Source organism: Martes martes (assembly GCF_963455335.1).
Source record: "Martes martes genome assembly, chromosome: X".
Classification (NCBI taxonomy): Eukaryota; Metazoa; Chordata; class Mammalia; order Carnivora; family Mustelidae; genus Martes; species Martes martes.
The window spans coordinates 106998813-107013599 of NC_137897.1; the positions used below are offsets into that span (position 1 = coordinate 106998813).

The 14787-nt window shown below is 47.1% G+C and overlaps 1 protein-coding gene across 1 annotated transcript; it reads left to right on the top strand.

Moving 5' to 3' along the window:
- Positions 1 to 1749: 1749 nt before the first annotated feature.
- On the top strand, positions 1750 to 13673 carry CD40LG (CD40 ligand). Its single transcript, XM_080794889.1, has 5 exons — positions 1750 to 1990; positions 3811 to 3942; positions 7641 to 7695; positions 9732 to 9794; positions 12540 to 13673. Exons 1-5 carry the CDS (start codon positions 1835 to 1837, stop codon positions 12914 to 12916), a joined length of 783 nt encoding a protein of 260 aa, XP_080651015.1. The 5' UTR covers positions 1750 to 1834; the 3' UTR covers positions 12917 to 13673.
- The last annotated feature ends 1114 nt before the right edge of the window (positions 13674 to 14787 follow it).

Below are 14787 nucleotides of genomic sequence, written 5' to 3' on the forward strand. Positions count from 1 at the left end.
AAAGCTTTCAGAAGGGGGACAACAGAATCATAGGGTAACAGACGAATGGAAAGGTCACTAGAAATGAACCCTAAAAAGTATTCAGCCCAGTCTATTGAGCTAATCATGCTGGAAGCCATTTTGGGGGAATGTGGAGGATGGAAGTTAGCCTGCAGGAGGCTGGGAGGCAGGGAGAATGGACGAGAACTCTTTCTGGAAGGTGGTCACGTGGTGGCCCCTTCAGCGTCCTCTGTAATTGTATTAAACAGGCTTTAGGGAAGTCCTCCAGCCCATTTTGGCTCTCGTGATCATTTTCCTTCAGTGGAACTCAGGTTACTTGTCTAAGAACTGAAGCTTCTGACCTGACTGATGAAAGTTTATCACGTGCATTGAAGCCACCTACTTGGCAGATGTAGTGAAAAGCTCCCCAGCTCTGGGCCCAGGACAGGATGCAGGCGCGTGGGAGGGGAGGAGAGCAGGTGCTAACAATACAGAGAGCACGCCTACCAGAGCATTTTGTTACATTTCCTATTTGTCTCTCAAAACAATTTTATAGGAATCACCAAAATGATCTTATCATGGTTTCTAGACCAGGTTGGACTGTGGGGTAGGGATTTCCACGGCTGCTTTTGTTTCAAAGGCGATCTGATAAGAGGACACAAAAGCCATTGAGAAATGCATAATCCTACATGCCTCAATGATTCAGTTCATTGCCAAAACTTGGGGTGTTTTTGATGTTGTTATTGTTCTTTTGTTTTTTTATGAGTATGTCAGGAGGTGGCCATTATTTGGAAAACTCATTATCTTTGGCTAAACAGATCCCCCCAAATTCAGGATAAGTCGTTGGTCTATTGCTTAACATGTGTCAAAGATCTTCCGTGCACATTTTTATTTGATCTTGGCCGCAGCCTATGGGATAGGCAAGGCGGGTGCTACTACCCCCTTCGGATATGGGGAAACAGAGACCTGGAGAGGTAAAGTGATTTGCTGGAGGTCCATAGCCATTTGTTAGTAGAGCAAGGACTAGAATTGAGGTCTCTCAACTGGAGCCTGTTTTCTCCATTCCATCAGCATCAGCAATTATCTGACAGGTGGGAACAGTATAGACAAGCAATTTGGCCAAGTCAATCAAAGATTCCGACTTTAACCTTGATCCCAGAGTTTGGGAACCACTTTCTTCAAGACCGTACTCCTCCTGGCCCTTGAGGAATTTATTTTTTCTTGAATTACCAGTCCAGCTAAATTTTAAAAAACTAACTGTCAGCACTCCTTTTTGCTTCGTGCCACGTAGACTTGAAAAGCTGCTGGGATTTCATTGGGTTTGAAGATGAAAGAAGTCTCTAGAAGCAATAAGCCAGGGGTACACCAGTCATAAAATCAATCCAAACTTTTGTTGACATTCGTTTCTTTCCCCGTATGCCAGGTTCCCAGTTTGTATTAGTAAGACTGAAATTGAAATAAGTCTGTTGCTGGTGGACGCATTTGTCACTTTCCTTGAAACTGGTGAACCCAGAAAGCTAGCGATAGGAAAATACTGCCATTGTCTGTTAAGAAGTCTATGACATTTCAAGGCAAGAATGAATGTATGGAAGAAGAGACTTGTTTCTTCTTTACTAACAAAAGGGAAAGCCTGGAAGTGAATGATATGGGTATAATTTAAAAAAAAAAAAAAAAAAACCTTTACGTAACTTTTTTGCTGGGAGAGAAGACTACGAAGCACATTTTCCAGGAAGTGTGGGCTGTAACGATTGTGCGCTCTTAACTAATCCTGAGTAAGGTGGCCACTTTGACAGTGTTCTCATGCTGCCCCTGCCACCTTCTCGGTCTGAAGATATCATTTCAACTCTAACACAGCATGATCGAAACATATAGCCAAACTGCTCCCCGATCTGTGGCCACCGGACCACCCGTCAGTATGAAAATTTTTATGTATTTACTTACTGGTTTTCTCATCACCCAGATGATTGGGTCAGCACTTTTTGCTGTGTATCTTCACAGAAGATTGGACAAGGTAAGCTGAACCAGGCGCCCTGGTTAACTCAAGCGGGGGGTCCTTATTGATTTGTGGGTTGAATGGTTTTAGGTCTACCCAGATGATGGACTGTGGTGGGAACCCACATAGCTGAAATGGTCTCGCGGCATAATGTTTGTCATCTAGTTCGTAAGGTCTTCTCTTCTTGTCTCTGGTCGAGAGCTTGGGTTCTGGAATCAGACTGGGTGGGTTCAAATCTTGACTCTGCCCCATCTTAGCTCTGCAATCCTGGGCAAGTTATTTTATCTTTGCGTGCCTCAGTTTCCACATCTTAGAAACGGGGACGATAATAGTACCCACCTCGTAGATTAAATGAATTTAGCCTTGTAGCCAGCTTAGACCAGAACCGGTGAAGAGGGAGCACTAGGTGGGCATTAGCTATAATTATTTGCTAAAGTCTTGCTTAAAAAGTAAACTTGTTTTTCTGATGGAGACACTTTTTTTTCTTTAAATTGCTAACTAGCGAAGGAGAGTAGGAATTTGATCTGAAACTTCCTAGTGTTTCAGATTAGCACAGATACGGATAAGTCTGGAATTTACAGTCTTAGAGTACAAGTCGCATTGTCTCTATACCTCTTCAAACACTGACTGTTGTAAGCTGCTCCATTTCCCTCTGAGATGTTTTACACGCTTAAGTGGCTGGACTTACAGGAACAAAACAGTAGAGTAACTTAGGAGGTAGCTGGGCGTTGTCAGGAGAAAATACCTGTTGGGATTCGTCCCATTTCAGTGTGTTTACCCACTTTCACTGAGCGGCATTATTGGTTGTACCAACAGAACATCATTCATACATGAAAAGGAGAAATTTGACGAATTATCCGGTTGTTGCTATACATCTGGGTGAAGGGGTTGTCGATGCACAGCATCTGGAGACTGCATTTTCCCAGGGATGTTTCGATGCCGTCTGTTGGGATCCCATCCTAGAATTAACACCATTATTTTCATCAGGATAAGGAGGGGCAGTGAAGGTTGAGGCAATGCACTGGGTTACTCAGATTTGTATTTGAGTGAAGAGCAGGATTCGGGGTCTGGTTGTTGGCTTGTGTTTGGCCTGGTGGGCTCTGTCAATCAAATGCCTGGACCCAAGCCTCTATGGGGAGAAGCAGCGACCACGTCTCCCAAAGCCTTGAGGTGTGTTCTTAGGGACAGTGGAAGCCGCTGGCTAAGTGGCTTTTGTTTTGAATCTAAAAATTTCATTTTAAAATGAGAAAATGGCCCCAAATCAGTTTATTACACAAGTGAATTCCATACATTTAACTCGTTAACTTTGGGAATGAAAGATGGTTTCCTTAAAAATGCAAATGTTTTCCACAAATACTAAAGCTAAGAAAAGAGAGATGTAATTAGAACTCAAGTTAATTGACACACATTGCAAATTAACTGCTTTTTATAAAACCCTGCAGCACCAACTAAAGTGAAGTAGGCAAATGAGCTCAGTGGAAAACGAGTTTATACACTGGGTTCACAATGACCGATCCTTACAGAGCAATGAGGAGTACGATCATTCTTGAACATTGCCGCTATAATACGTGGACGAAATGTACACTTTGTAATAAAATTTTGTTAGAATAGCTGTGATTTCTACCTAGAGTTTCAGGTAATAGGACATTTTAATTGCTGGCTTTTGTTGATTTTTTTAATGGCTGATACCAAATAACAACAATCCGATATAATAACTTTTATTCCCCATTTATATCTGCAAAATCCTCCTCCTGTTATTGATGCCTTGGAAGTGATTGTCGAGGGAGACATTCTTCTCCAGAATTATGTTTCTCACATCCCTGTTATTTCACAAATAGATAGAAGATGAAAGGAATCTTTACGAAGATTTTGTATTCATGAAAACGTTACAGAAATGCAACAAAGGAGAGGGGTCCTTGTCCTTACTGAACTGTGAGGAAATTAAAAGCCGGTTTGAAGCCTTTCTCAAGGTAAGGAGCTCGGTTGTTGATTAAAGGGTCGTTGAAACTGTTTATTGCTTTTGCTAGGTCGGGAAATAAACGCTGACAATGTAGACGTTTTGTAGACATACGTACATATGTGCGTACGTACACACATGGGTATATGTATCCAATAAAAAAAGGAAAAATGAAGCCAAAATCCTATGTGAAAGGGAAAGGAAAATTGGCAGGTGTGCACATTCATAAGAATGTTCTCGAGAGGAACAAAAGGAGTCTCTCTTGGGGATACTACCCTGTGAACATTTATGAAGCACACCGAGTTTGGCTCTTGGTATTTTCTTACCTTTCCATCCAAACCTTGCTGCCTTGTCACTACGGACCTATGGTCGGGTCCCCATTTCCCAGGGGAGCGAGAATCACTGGATGGTCCCAGGGTCGGGACCTGCCTTTACTGAGGGCAGTAAGGATTCCTGAAGGCTGGGGCTTTCACACAGGAACGAACACTTCTCTCATGACAGAATTTCAAGTGCCATGAAAGTGAGATCTTTCCCTTTTCTTGTGAGGAGAGCTATGGGGAAAGGGGGATGGACTTTCTCGGTGCTGCTCAAACCAGACCCCACGGAACACCACTTGCTCATGATGCCAGTCCACTGTAGGACTGGCCAAGCCCTGAGGCAGACAGAGGCCCCAGCAAGGAGTCCCTGTAGTCACCGGGGCCGGTAATAGGTACAGCAAACAAGCCTTAGATGGTTAACTGAGGATGCACTTACAACATGAATTCCATCATCATGTACAAGGAGTCTAGAATGTTCTTTCTCCTGAAGCAGAATATCAAACAGCCTTTCTGCTTGTTTCCCCTCTCAGAACACTGAGTAGAATCCCCCGGGCCCTCAGCTCACTTTGGGGTCAACAGTAGGAGGCAGCTCTCCACATTGAAGGCAGCTCTGTGCCAAGCTACGGGGGTTTGGGGGGTAATCTGGATAAACCAACAGCAGTTAGTTCTCCCATATAAATAATCTATCATTTAACCCAGGAGTAAAGGACTTAAGATCTTATTTCTGAGCTTATTCTTGTCCTCCAACGGTAAAGACGCTAATAACCTCTTCCGGGGTCCCCTACAGGAATCAGAAGGCAGCCCAAATCTGCTGTTGGCTTTCGCATTCTTTACACTAATCTAGGTTTTAGATGAAGACTCCTCTTCATTGGCCAATTCATTGGAAATGAGTTGAGCTACTCTGGTTGTCCGAGGACTCGGGCCAGTACCGTAGGGTACTTGGAGGGGTTACAAATTTAAATGTGAAGAAAGCCACTTTCAGAACAACAGTTAATAATTCAACTATTTCTTAGATATTTAATGTGCTTGGCCTTGCGACCTCGGGCAAATGGCTTCCCCTCTCCGGGCCTGTTTTCTCATCTATAAATGAGAGGACTCTCTCTTACTGACAGTCTTATCATTCAATGGCCAATTTCTAACGGTTCTATTTCAGGTCAGATATATAAAACTTCCCAAATCAGCTACCCAGGATAGGAGCAAGGGCTCCTTGGGATTGCCTCTCTGCTTTATGCTTGCATGAGCAAAGTGACAGCTCCCCAGTTTCATATTCTAGAAAGGCAGACCTTCTCAGACATGTCAACCAGGGCTCCTGACGTAAGGCAGAGGAAGCCGCTCACCTCTACTGCTCCCCAGGGTGGGATCCTAATGAGTGCCACGTGTCAGAGTCCCCCCGTGAAGACTGGCTGACCCCCTTTCCAATATCCATTCTCCCAAATTTCTCATTCTAAACCACATTTTGGGCTTTTTAAAAAAAATCCAACTGGTCACCTGTAGAATAACCCCAAATTGGATTTTAGTATTCTCAGCGAGTGTTAGCAGGCTTTCTTTCTGGGCTTCACTGTCTGACTGGGCCAGAACAACCAAAAGGTTTGAATTTGGGGGTTCCAAATCATAGGTCTTGAAGGGGTCTTAGCAGTCACCAGATCCAATGATCAACCCAGGGCCTTGGTCTTCTCTCCACGGTCCCTAGCAAGTGGTCATTAAGGTCTGTTTGCACAGCTCTAGTGACGAGTAACTCATTAACTTCTGAGGCAGAGAGCACTAAGCTGTCACTTTGAGGGGAAGAAGGGATTTGGGGTTTAGGCTAGGGTAAGTGCAAATCACCCCATCCCGCTAGACTAGTCAGTTCTAGGCTAGTCTGCCCCCCCGAGGACTGAGATGTCTTTGATGGGGGTCAACGCATTTCCTTTTCAAGGTAGAGGCCAACCCATCCATACCTGCCACCTAGACTCCCCGGTAAAAGAGAAATCACTAATCTGAGATTTTCTGAAAATCAACTTTGAAAAGTCTTTCAGTCGAGGTGGGGAGTGAAGGAAGGGAGAAAAAAAGGGCTCTGGGGAGTGTGGCTGAGGGAAAGTTCACAGGAAGGCAGGGCTGGGCACATAAAAGACAAACTTTGCTGACTTCACATTTTCATTTTGGCCAAACCCTGACACCAGCACAACCACGTAGCCGAAAAGTATCTCAACCTCGATCATCACACTCCATTTTTGAGGAGACACTAAATACTCATTTGTTTACTGGGTGTCTCACAAACATCTTCCTGCCGCCGCACTTTCTCAGCTCAAGTGGAAACTTGAAGACCTGTGGCCCCTGGGAGCATTTCGAGGCTCCCTGGTGGGGCTCCGTGACTTACACCCTCACATCGGGCAACCAAGCTGAGCCTCCCCCGGGGCGCTCAACAGTTCCGACACTTATTCCTTCTGGGGAAGGACGGAAAGGGAGGGCGTTGTAGAAAACTTGGAGTCCAGGAATGGGAAGGCGTGTAAGACTTTGATTATCAGAGGGGAAAATACTACTGTGCTTGGCCCTTGTATTTAAAGTCCAAAGTGATGGTGTAAGCTAGGTCGACCTCTGAACGTGATCTCAGAGTTCCTGCTCTTGGCTTCAGCCTCAGACCCCTTGCGTGACCTTGCGTGATCTTCAAAATGGCAGCCGAATTCCTGATTCCCTTCCTGCTTGTGCTGATGGCCATGCCTGTGAACTTCCCCGGTTGCTAAGTGAAAAGAAACCACTTAAGTGTTGCGTTTGCCTTTGAACACCAGCATCATCGGGAGATTACCTGGGTTTCCTATATGCTGATTATTCTAAATATATACAGGCCACACAAGGCAGCCAACTGCAAGAGAATCTCCCTCATCCCGTGGACAAGGACAAGACACTAAAACATGCCTGAGGGTCTGTTCGTAGTCTGGAATTTCTTCCCAAGATCAAACGTACTATTACCCTTTCCTAAGAGATTTCAGACCAATTTTATTCTAATAGATACATCCCCTGCTTTATGTTTAATAATATTCCATATACCGGTTCCCAAGGTAGAAACATCTCCCCATTCAGCATTATCTGTCAATACCCATCAAAGGCAAGGAGGTTGGGGTCATAGGAAGGGTCAGCCTCACAGCCTCCAGTCTGGGGAGAGCCCTGCGGTGCAGATAATAGGGCCCTGATCCTGCCTCCAGGCTTACCCCTTGGGCTTTCTGGGCTGTCAGCTCATCTGTCAGAGCCATGGGTTCCCAATCGCTATGATGGAATTAATGACAGGATCTAAGTCCATGTGATAATCCTCACCAGGAACAGGCACTCGAGTCATGACAGATGCCAAATGAATGATACCTCCAAAACCCCACACCAGGTTTCCTGTCAAAATGACCTTTTGCACTGATTCTCATTTTAGGACATAATGCTAAACAAAGAAGTGAAGGAAGAAAAAAGCGTTGCGATGCAAAAAGGTAGGTTGCTATTTATCAATTTTTGTGAGCACTTAACACCTAAAAGGAAGCTTTGGGCTGATCATGCTGAACAACCCCGTTGTTAGAATTAGGGAACTTGGAGCCCTGGAAATAAAACAGGACTAGAATGGCCAGATTGACACCTTCTCTAGCACCTATGATTTGGAAAGGCTTAGTATGGACCCATGTATGGGGAAGGCTGTGTTCCTTTAAGGCTGACAATACCAAGTATGAAGAAATGTCACTATTTTCAATATCTTCATCAAAGCACCATATGGCCTGGTGCCCCCCACAGAGGATAAGATGACAAGAAAGTCATCGCTGGCATTCATTGCTCAATGATAATAGTTCTTGGCGGAGAACCATGCCAGCGGAGGATCTGCAATCAAGAAATGATTCTGTGTGATAATGTTCCATTCTTTTTTTTAAAAAAGATTTTATTTATTTATTTGACAGACAGAGATCACAAGTAGGCAGAGAGGGAGGCGGGGGGGGGGGGGGGTGGCGGGAAGCAGGCTCCGTGCTGAGCAGAGAGCCCAATGTGGGGCTCGATCCCAGGACCCTGGGATCATGACCTGAGCCGAAAGCAGAGGCTTTAAACCACTGAGCCACCCAGGCGCCCCTCAATGTTCCATTCTTTGCCCTGTTCTTGATGTCAGAACTTGTCAAACATCTTAGGGTTGGAAGGGATCTTGACTTGAAGGCAGGGTTCTCAAACGCAGTGCCACCCACAGAGCACAAATCTTCACAACCATCCGGTTTCCGATCCAACATGCCTGGGCACCTTCTAGCCCATTAATCATCCTGGTCCAACTTTGAACGATTCTAGTAATTATAGTAAGATTACTAGACTACTCAGAGAGAAGTCTTTCCTCCTCTGGAGTTGAAATTTATTCCTATAATCTCCACTCAAGGGACCCAGTCCTGCTCTTTGGGGCCATACTAAGTAAAGTAGAATTCTTCTAGAGAGCAGCTGTCCAGATGTTGAAAACTGCAATCATGGCCCCTGAGCCTTTTCTTCTCTAGGCTAAACCTCCCCAGTGTCTTCCGCTGTGCCTCTCATGACCCTTTCTAGGGCTTTTCATCTCCCTATTCCTCTTAGAATTCAGCACCCCAAACACAGTAACAATGCCTGGAGTGGCAGATGAGTGTTATTCACAATGTCAATGAAAACAATGTACGGCTTGTGCAAACTAATACACACAAAGAAATAGAGATACAGATATCATTTTCAGAGACCAGGAGCGTACTCAGAGCTTGCTTTAACTGTTGCTCTGGATACAAGGGTCATCCGATCTCCAGGGAGTTTTCGTCTTCAGATTGTAAGATATGCTGAATGGTGCCATGTTGTCTGTGACTTACAGTGAAATATGAGGAAATGGTGCACGTGGGTGTTGCCTAGCCGTCTTCAGGAAAAGGATCAACTCAACACAACTGGTTATCTAGGTCATGCGATTTGATTCAATATTTATAGGGCACCTGCCAAGTGTCTGACAGCAAGCTCATTCCTGGGGGAAAAAAAAGGGAAACTTCCAACACAGTCTCTGAACACAGAGTATCAGCACATCTAATTAAAGAGCTAGGTACAGTACATGAGAAACAACCCAAGCTAGGTACAGTAGTTTGGCCAGTTGCTTGACCACATCAGATGCTGTCGGCATCATACCAGTGAAGTGCGCTGACACCACCTTGGGGCCCAGTGGGATTCCCAATGGACGGGAGCTGTTTCTAATGGCAAGATTCAAAGTATGTTTCACGAAGACCAGGAGTGTTAGCCTGTGTCAATCTCGGTAAAGTGGAGTTGGGTACTGAACGCCCATTAGAAGAATTGGGTCAGTGCAAATAGCCAATTCGGTTGTTCAGATTCTAGAAACCAGCTTTCCCCGGGGACAGGGGTTTCGGACCATTGCGCTTTTCCTGTTGTGTAACCTACTTAAGCCGGGTCTCTATGACGGAGCTGTAGAACTAGACCAGATCGTTCTGTGGGCAGTGTTGCGTTGCTTTGGCCTGACAGTTGGCTTTTGGTTTCGTTCCAGGTGATCAGGATCCTCAAATTGCAGCCCACGTCATAAGTGAGGCCAGTAGTAACACAGCGTCTGGTAAGTCGAAAGCATCTGAGCTGGTCACCCGGGCGGGAAGGCTGGGATGCAGAAGCAGGGCGGCCTAATGACCAGGCTCCTCTCTTCCTCTGGGGCCCAATTTACCAACCCACCCCTACACCTCTCATATGCTCGGCTTTGTCTTCAAAGCGAGCTCAGAGGCACAGATGGGACTTGAAGGGACAAAAGGAGATGAGAAGCAATCCCGATGTTCTCATTACGTTCTTGCTCAATGGCCGATTCTAAATGATGAATTGCTGGGTGGAGGGACCATTATTCTGAGAACACAGAAGAGATGGCAGGTAGTGACCTCCTGGCTGGGAGCATTCCTCATGCTAACCCCTCTTCGCCGTGTGTAAATGGGCCTCAGGGGGTACTTCCTGCCATCTGTCAATCCCTGTATGATTAACCCCAGCCTCGCGGGGGCCAACCTCAGGGAAATTAAAGGTAAAATCATTCTGCAAAGATCAATAGGCGCCAGGATGTTAGATTTTCCAATGAAGTAACAACAGACGACATACTGTCATCTTTTCAACTCTGAACGAGTTTATTTCCATATACGTTCTGCCATCATTCTAGCTCTTAGATCTTTTTTCCCAAACCTGTACCTTGAGAGAGTTGGTGCCCGAGAATGCGTCGCATCTGATAAATGGATGGAAACACGCCCGCAAGCACAAAACCCCCCTCGTTAGATAAATGCAGTCTGAGGGCATCAGAGCAGTCTTGGAAAAACTTAGCACAGTGCTCCAGAAAGGAGTTCTAAACAGTGTGTGTGTGTGTGTGTGTGTGTGTGTGTGTGTGTGTGTATGAGAGTGAAACACACATACAACGAGAGAGATAGACAGAGACAGAGACAGAGAGAAGAGAAGAGAGATACCCCCTCATCTCTGGGGCAGCTTGGGCTTCTCAGGGGGCGTAACACATATGTGGTTGTCACGGATCGTGATACGGAAGGAAGAGCACTGGATAGGAACTCTTTGAACTGAGATTCTGGAACCATGAATTACCACTTGCTAGGTGACCATGGGCAAGTCCCTTTGCTGCCGTGTCACGCTTGACTTACTTCCCAGGGTGGCTCTCAGCGTCCAGTCAGCTAATGTGGAAGGTTATGTTATCACGGGCCAGACAAATGTAAGGTGCTATTACTTAGCTTCCTTTACGGTAGTTTGGATGTCAGAAGAGTGGCAGAAAGCCCTTCGTTAATACCATATTTAATAATCCTGCCAGGTAGCTGTTCTCAGAAAATACACTTACGGGAGAATGTTCCAGCCGGGGTGGTGTGGCCACAGGGTGGTGGTCCGCATGACACTTGCATACTCGGATTGCATGACAGCAACAGAGACACCGCTTAGAAGAGTAGTTTTCTGCCGGGGTTTGGCCACCGGCAAGGAAATCCTTGCACTTGGGTGGATTTCATGGCGCTCAGATTCTGCCAAAGAGCCCAAGATCGATATGATCCCAGCATATTTCAGTCTGCCTCACAGGAGGTCTGAAGGGGATAAGGTGTGAAGACAGAAAGATTCCTCACCGCCCCCCACCCAGTCGCAAACCCCCTACTTCTGGCTGGTCACGCTGCCACAAGCTTGACCTGCATCCCACAGCAAGTACAAAGATTAGGTAAGGATATACGAAGATAACCCTAGTGGACTAAAAGACAGAGAACTTCCCCTTGGTTTCTCAAATGGTCTGAAAGTGAAATCATCATAAGGAAGTGTCATTTCTGGAGTGGTCCGGAGGGCCAAGAAATGTTAGACGTTTCAGGATGCCTTTCCTGTTGCTAAAGGATGAGTCTCAACAGCTTGACTCTCACACCGTGCTCGATGGCCAAGTAGGAATTTTAGAAAAGGGCTCAAGGAAGCAAATGATTGATACTTTCACTTCTCCCCAACCCCCACACCCAGCAGTCTAGCTCGCTGTGGGAGCTGAGATTTGAAATTGGGTGCACACACTACCTTTGAACCCACTCAACATCTCCGCCGAGAAAATGGCAGACCGTTGGTGGGTACTCAAGTTTAGCCACAAGAACACAGGTACTTTCAAGTTGGTGGCGCCCACTACAATGGAAGATCAAAACACACAGTGAAATGACAGGTTCATTTTCATACTTCCTTGCCTAATTTTAGTCCTTGCTGTGGGAGGCAGGTCAGGTTTGCGACAGCATGAGCAGGTAGGAAGAAATGGGGTCTTTCCTTTTGTCAGCAGAGGCTGAGATATACAGCCAGGCAACTCTTTGACTTTGTAAAATCCAAGGCAGGTGAGAGAACAGTGTTCATATTAGCAAGGATTTTGTCCAAATGTCTTGTAGGTGTGTAGAGTTTAGGACATGCAATTTTAAAATGCGCATCTGAAGTTCAAGGGCAAATTAGCTTTAAATGCTTTAAAAGGAAGAAGGAAACTCACTGTGTCTGGTTGCTGTCTTTAATCTTCAAAACAAGTCTCCGAGAGACGCTGTATTACTAGCCCCGTGTTACAGATGAGGAAATAAAAGCTCAGGGAGATTAAGTGTCTGGGCGTGAGCGTGACTAAAGTCTGGGTGGGAACCCAGCTCCATCCGACTGTGAAGCCCCCGCCGATGGGTCAGCCCCAGCTCCTCCAGAGACTGAGGGCAGGAGGGCTCCTTAAGCATCCCCGGCGGCCCCAGCTGCCGCGTGTATAGGAAGCCAGGATGGAACATTGAACTCTGTTCTGGTGGAGTGGGAACCATGCACGCTTCGCCTCACCATGCGCGTCCCCTCTCTGTTACAGTTCTGCAGTGGGCCCCGAAAGGATACTACACCCTAAGCAGCAACCTGGTAACCCTCGAAAACGGGAAACAGCTGGCCGTGAAAAGACAAGGACTCTATTACATCTACGCCCAAGTCACCTTCTGTTCCAATCGGGACACTTCGAGTCAAGCTCCGTTTGTAGCCAGCCTCTGCCTGAATTCCCCGAGCGGATCGGAGCGGGTCTTGCTCAGGGCTGCAAACGCCCGCAGCTCCTCCAAGCCTTGTGGGCAGCAGTCCGTCCACTTGGGGGGCGTATTTGAATTACATCCCGGTGCTTCGGTGTTCGTCAACGTGACTGATCCAAGCCAAGTGAGCCACGGGACGGGCTTCACGTCTTTCGGCTTACTCAAACTCTGAACGGTGGCCCCTCGTGGGCTGCGCCTGCGCTCATGCCGGTGGTCTTCACCAAACAGCGAAGCAGTTAAGACCACCCCCTGTTGAACTGCCTATTTATAACCCTAGGATCCTCCTCGTGGAGAACTATTTATTATACACCCCCAGGCAGGTAGGGCTGCGGTAAGGGAACGCCGGGGCCGGTGAAGCCCCAGCAGGCCCCATTCCATAATGGTTTCTGTTCTGGAAGCAGGGGCCCCACGCATGCAGACACCCAGAGAGTCCCGTGAAAAGACGAGACCATTACGTGCAGATTGAATTCTGAGTAAATGGCAGATCATGAGTCAAGTTTCATTTCATTTCTTTGCATGCAGTGTCTTTCAGCGGATAATGCATTTGATTTCCCAGTGAAGATGCAAAAGGGCCACGGGGAGCCTCGGCTCGCGGTCAGTCCTGGTTGAGCCCGGGTCCCCGTGGCCCCGATGGAGGGGGCAGGCTCTAGAAAGTCTGGTGCAGCAGAGAACTGAAAAACCCTGCCCCCGTCAGCCACGCCGACACTCAGGCTGTTGCTAATCCGTTATCTTATTTCAACCCTGTCGCTCTCCACCACTGTAGGCGGGAGGAGGGAGCAGAGGCGGAGGCTCCGAGGCTGCCCACTCCTCCCGAAATGACTGTATTTAAAGGAAATCTCTCGTCTCTACCTGCAGTCTCCATTGTTTCCAGCGTGAACTTGGGATGATCTTGTTATTTATTTTTTGAATAATAAAGTGCCCTTAACATTATTGTTGTCATCTAGCACCTAAAGCCCTGGACCAGGTGGGGGCGGGGGGAGGAGGAATCGTTCGGAGGGATCTCACCTTTGTGATGGGTTCCCAAATGTGGTTCTCAAACTTCTTGGACCACAAAACGTCTTGGCGACAGTCCCCTCCCTGGCAGTCTGCCATAGGCTTTGGTGGATGACGTGAAGTTTGTTCGGTGAAAAGCAACGTGGGTCTTTCTTTCCAGCCTGTTCTGGAAAGGCTGCAAGGGAACAAAAGAGACTTTTTGTTCTTGATTCATCGCTGCTGAGCGAGGCGGGAGGGAGGGCTTCAGTGAGAAGCAGTTGCTTATCTTTTTCAGAGCTGTCTAGGTGGTTCTACCTCGGGCGAGAGGAAGTGGAGCGGGGACAAACTGGTTCCCCCGTTCTTCCACGGAAGCCAACAGAGCTATTCTTGGTCACCTCCAAGAAACCCAGAGTAATTTGTTCATCCTATCGGTAGAGTGTGTTGCTTAAAACAAACCCCACAGGTTCAAGCAGAAAAATATTACTGTAGAAATAAGAAAGGGGAATGGGGGGTGGTCCGCTGTGGGAGGACAGCACAGCCCCTTCTGGGCTGAGTGACTTTGAAGACGTTCTAGTGAATTTCTTCTGTGAATTTCTAACACAAGGCTGAAATCACTCGGCTGCATACCATCTTCAGTGAGAGCATTCTGGTTCGAGCAGAGGTGACACTGGGTGATTCAGGGACCCATGGATATGTTGTCCTCAGTGCTGTCTTGTCCTCTGGAGCGAAGATTCTTCTACAGCCTTGTCCTCTGCACGGGATGCTTGAAGGAAGTGGGACAGCGGCCATGGCAGCCAGGAGACATGGGTCATGAGATTCCCATAGGTATTGGGGCTCCCTTAGGAAGGTCAGGACCCCGGGTCCGGCTGCGAAGAGGGTCTGGCCCCGCCCAGAGAGAAGGGACAATCCATGGGCCGTGACTTTCCCACCCTCACTGTAGATGAGTGCCCACTTTGGGGGACAGACGGACTTGCCCAGCTCGCCCTGGTGAGACACGGGGTTGGGGGTGGGCAAGAGGCATTACCCCTTTTAGCGTTCTTGCGAAGGGAATCCGTGTCGAGCCTGCACAAA

What these genes read in the sequence shown, in the direction of transcription:
- CD40LG (XM_080794889.1), top strand. Translation starts at nt 1,835, where the DNA reads ATGATCGAAACATATAGCCAAACTGCTCCCCGATCTGTGGCCACCGGA. An exon ending in GGTTTGAAGCCTTTCTCAAG is followed by an intron (nt 3,943 to 7,640) that starts GTAAGGAGCTCG and finishes TTCTCATTTTAG; the next exon opens with GACATAATGCTAAACAAAGA. An exon ending in AAGCGTTGCGATGCAAAAAG is followed by an intron (nt 7,696 to 9,731) that starts GTAGGTTGCTAT and finishes GTTTCGTTCCAG; the next exon opens with GTGATCAGGATCCTCAAATT.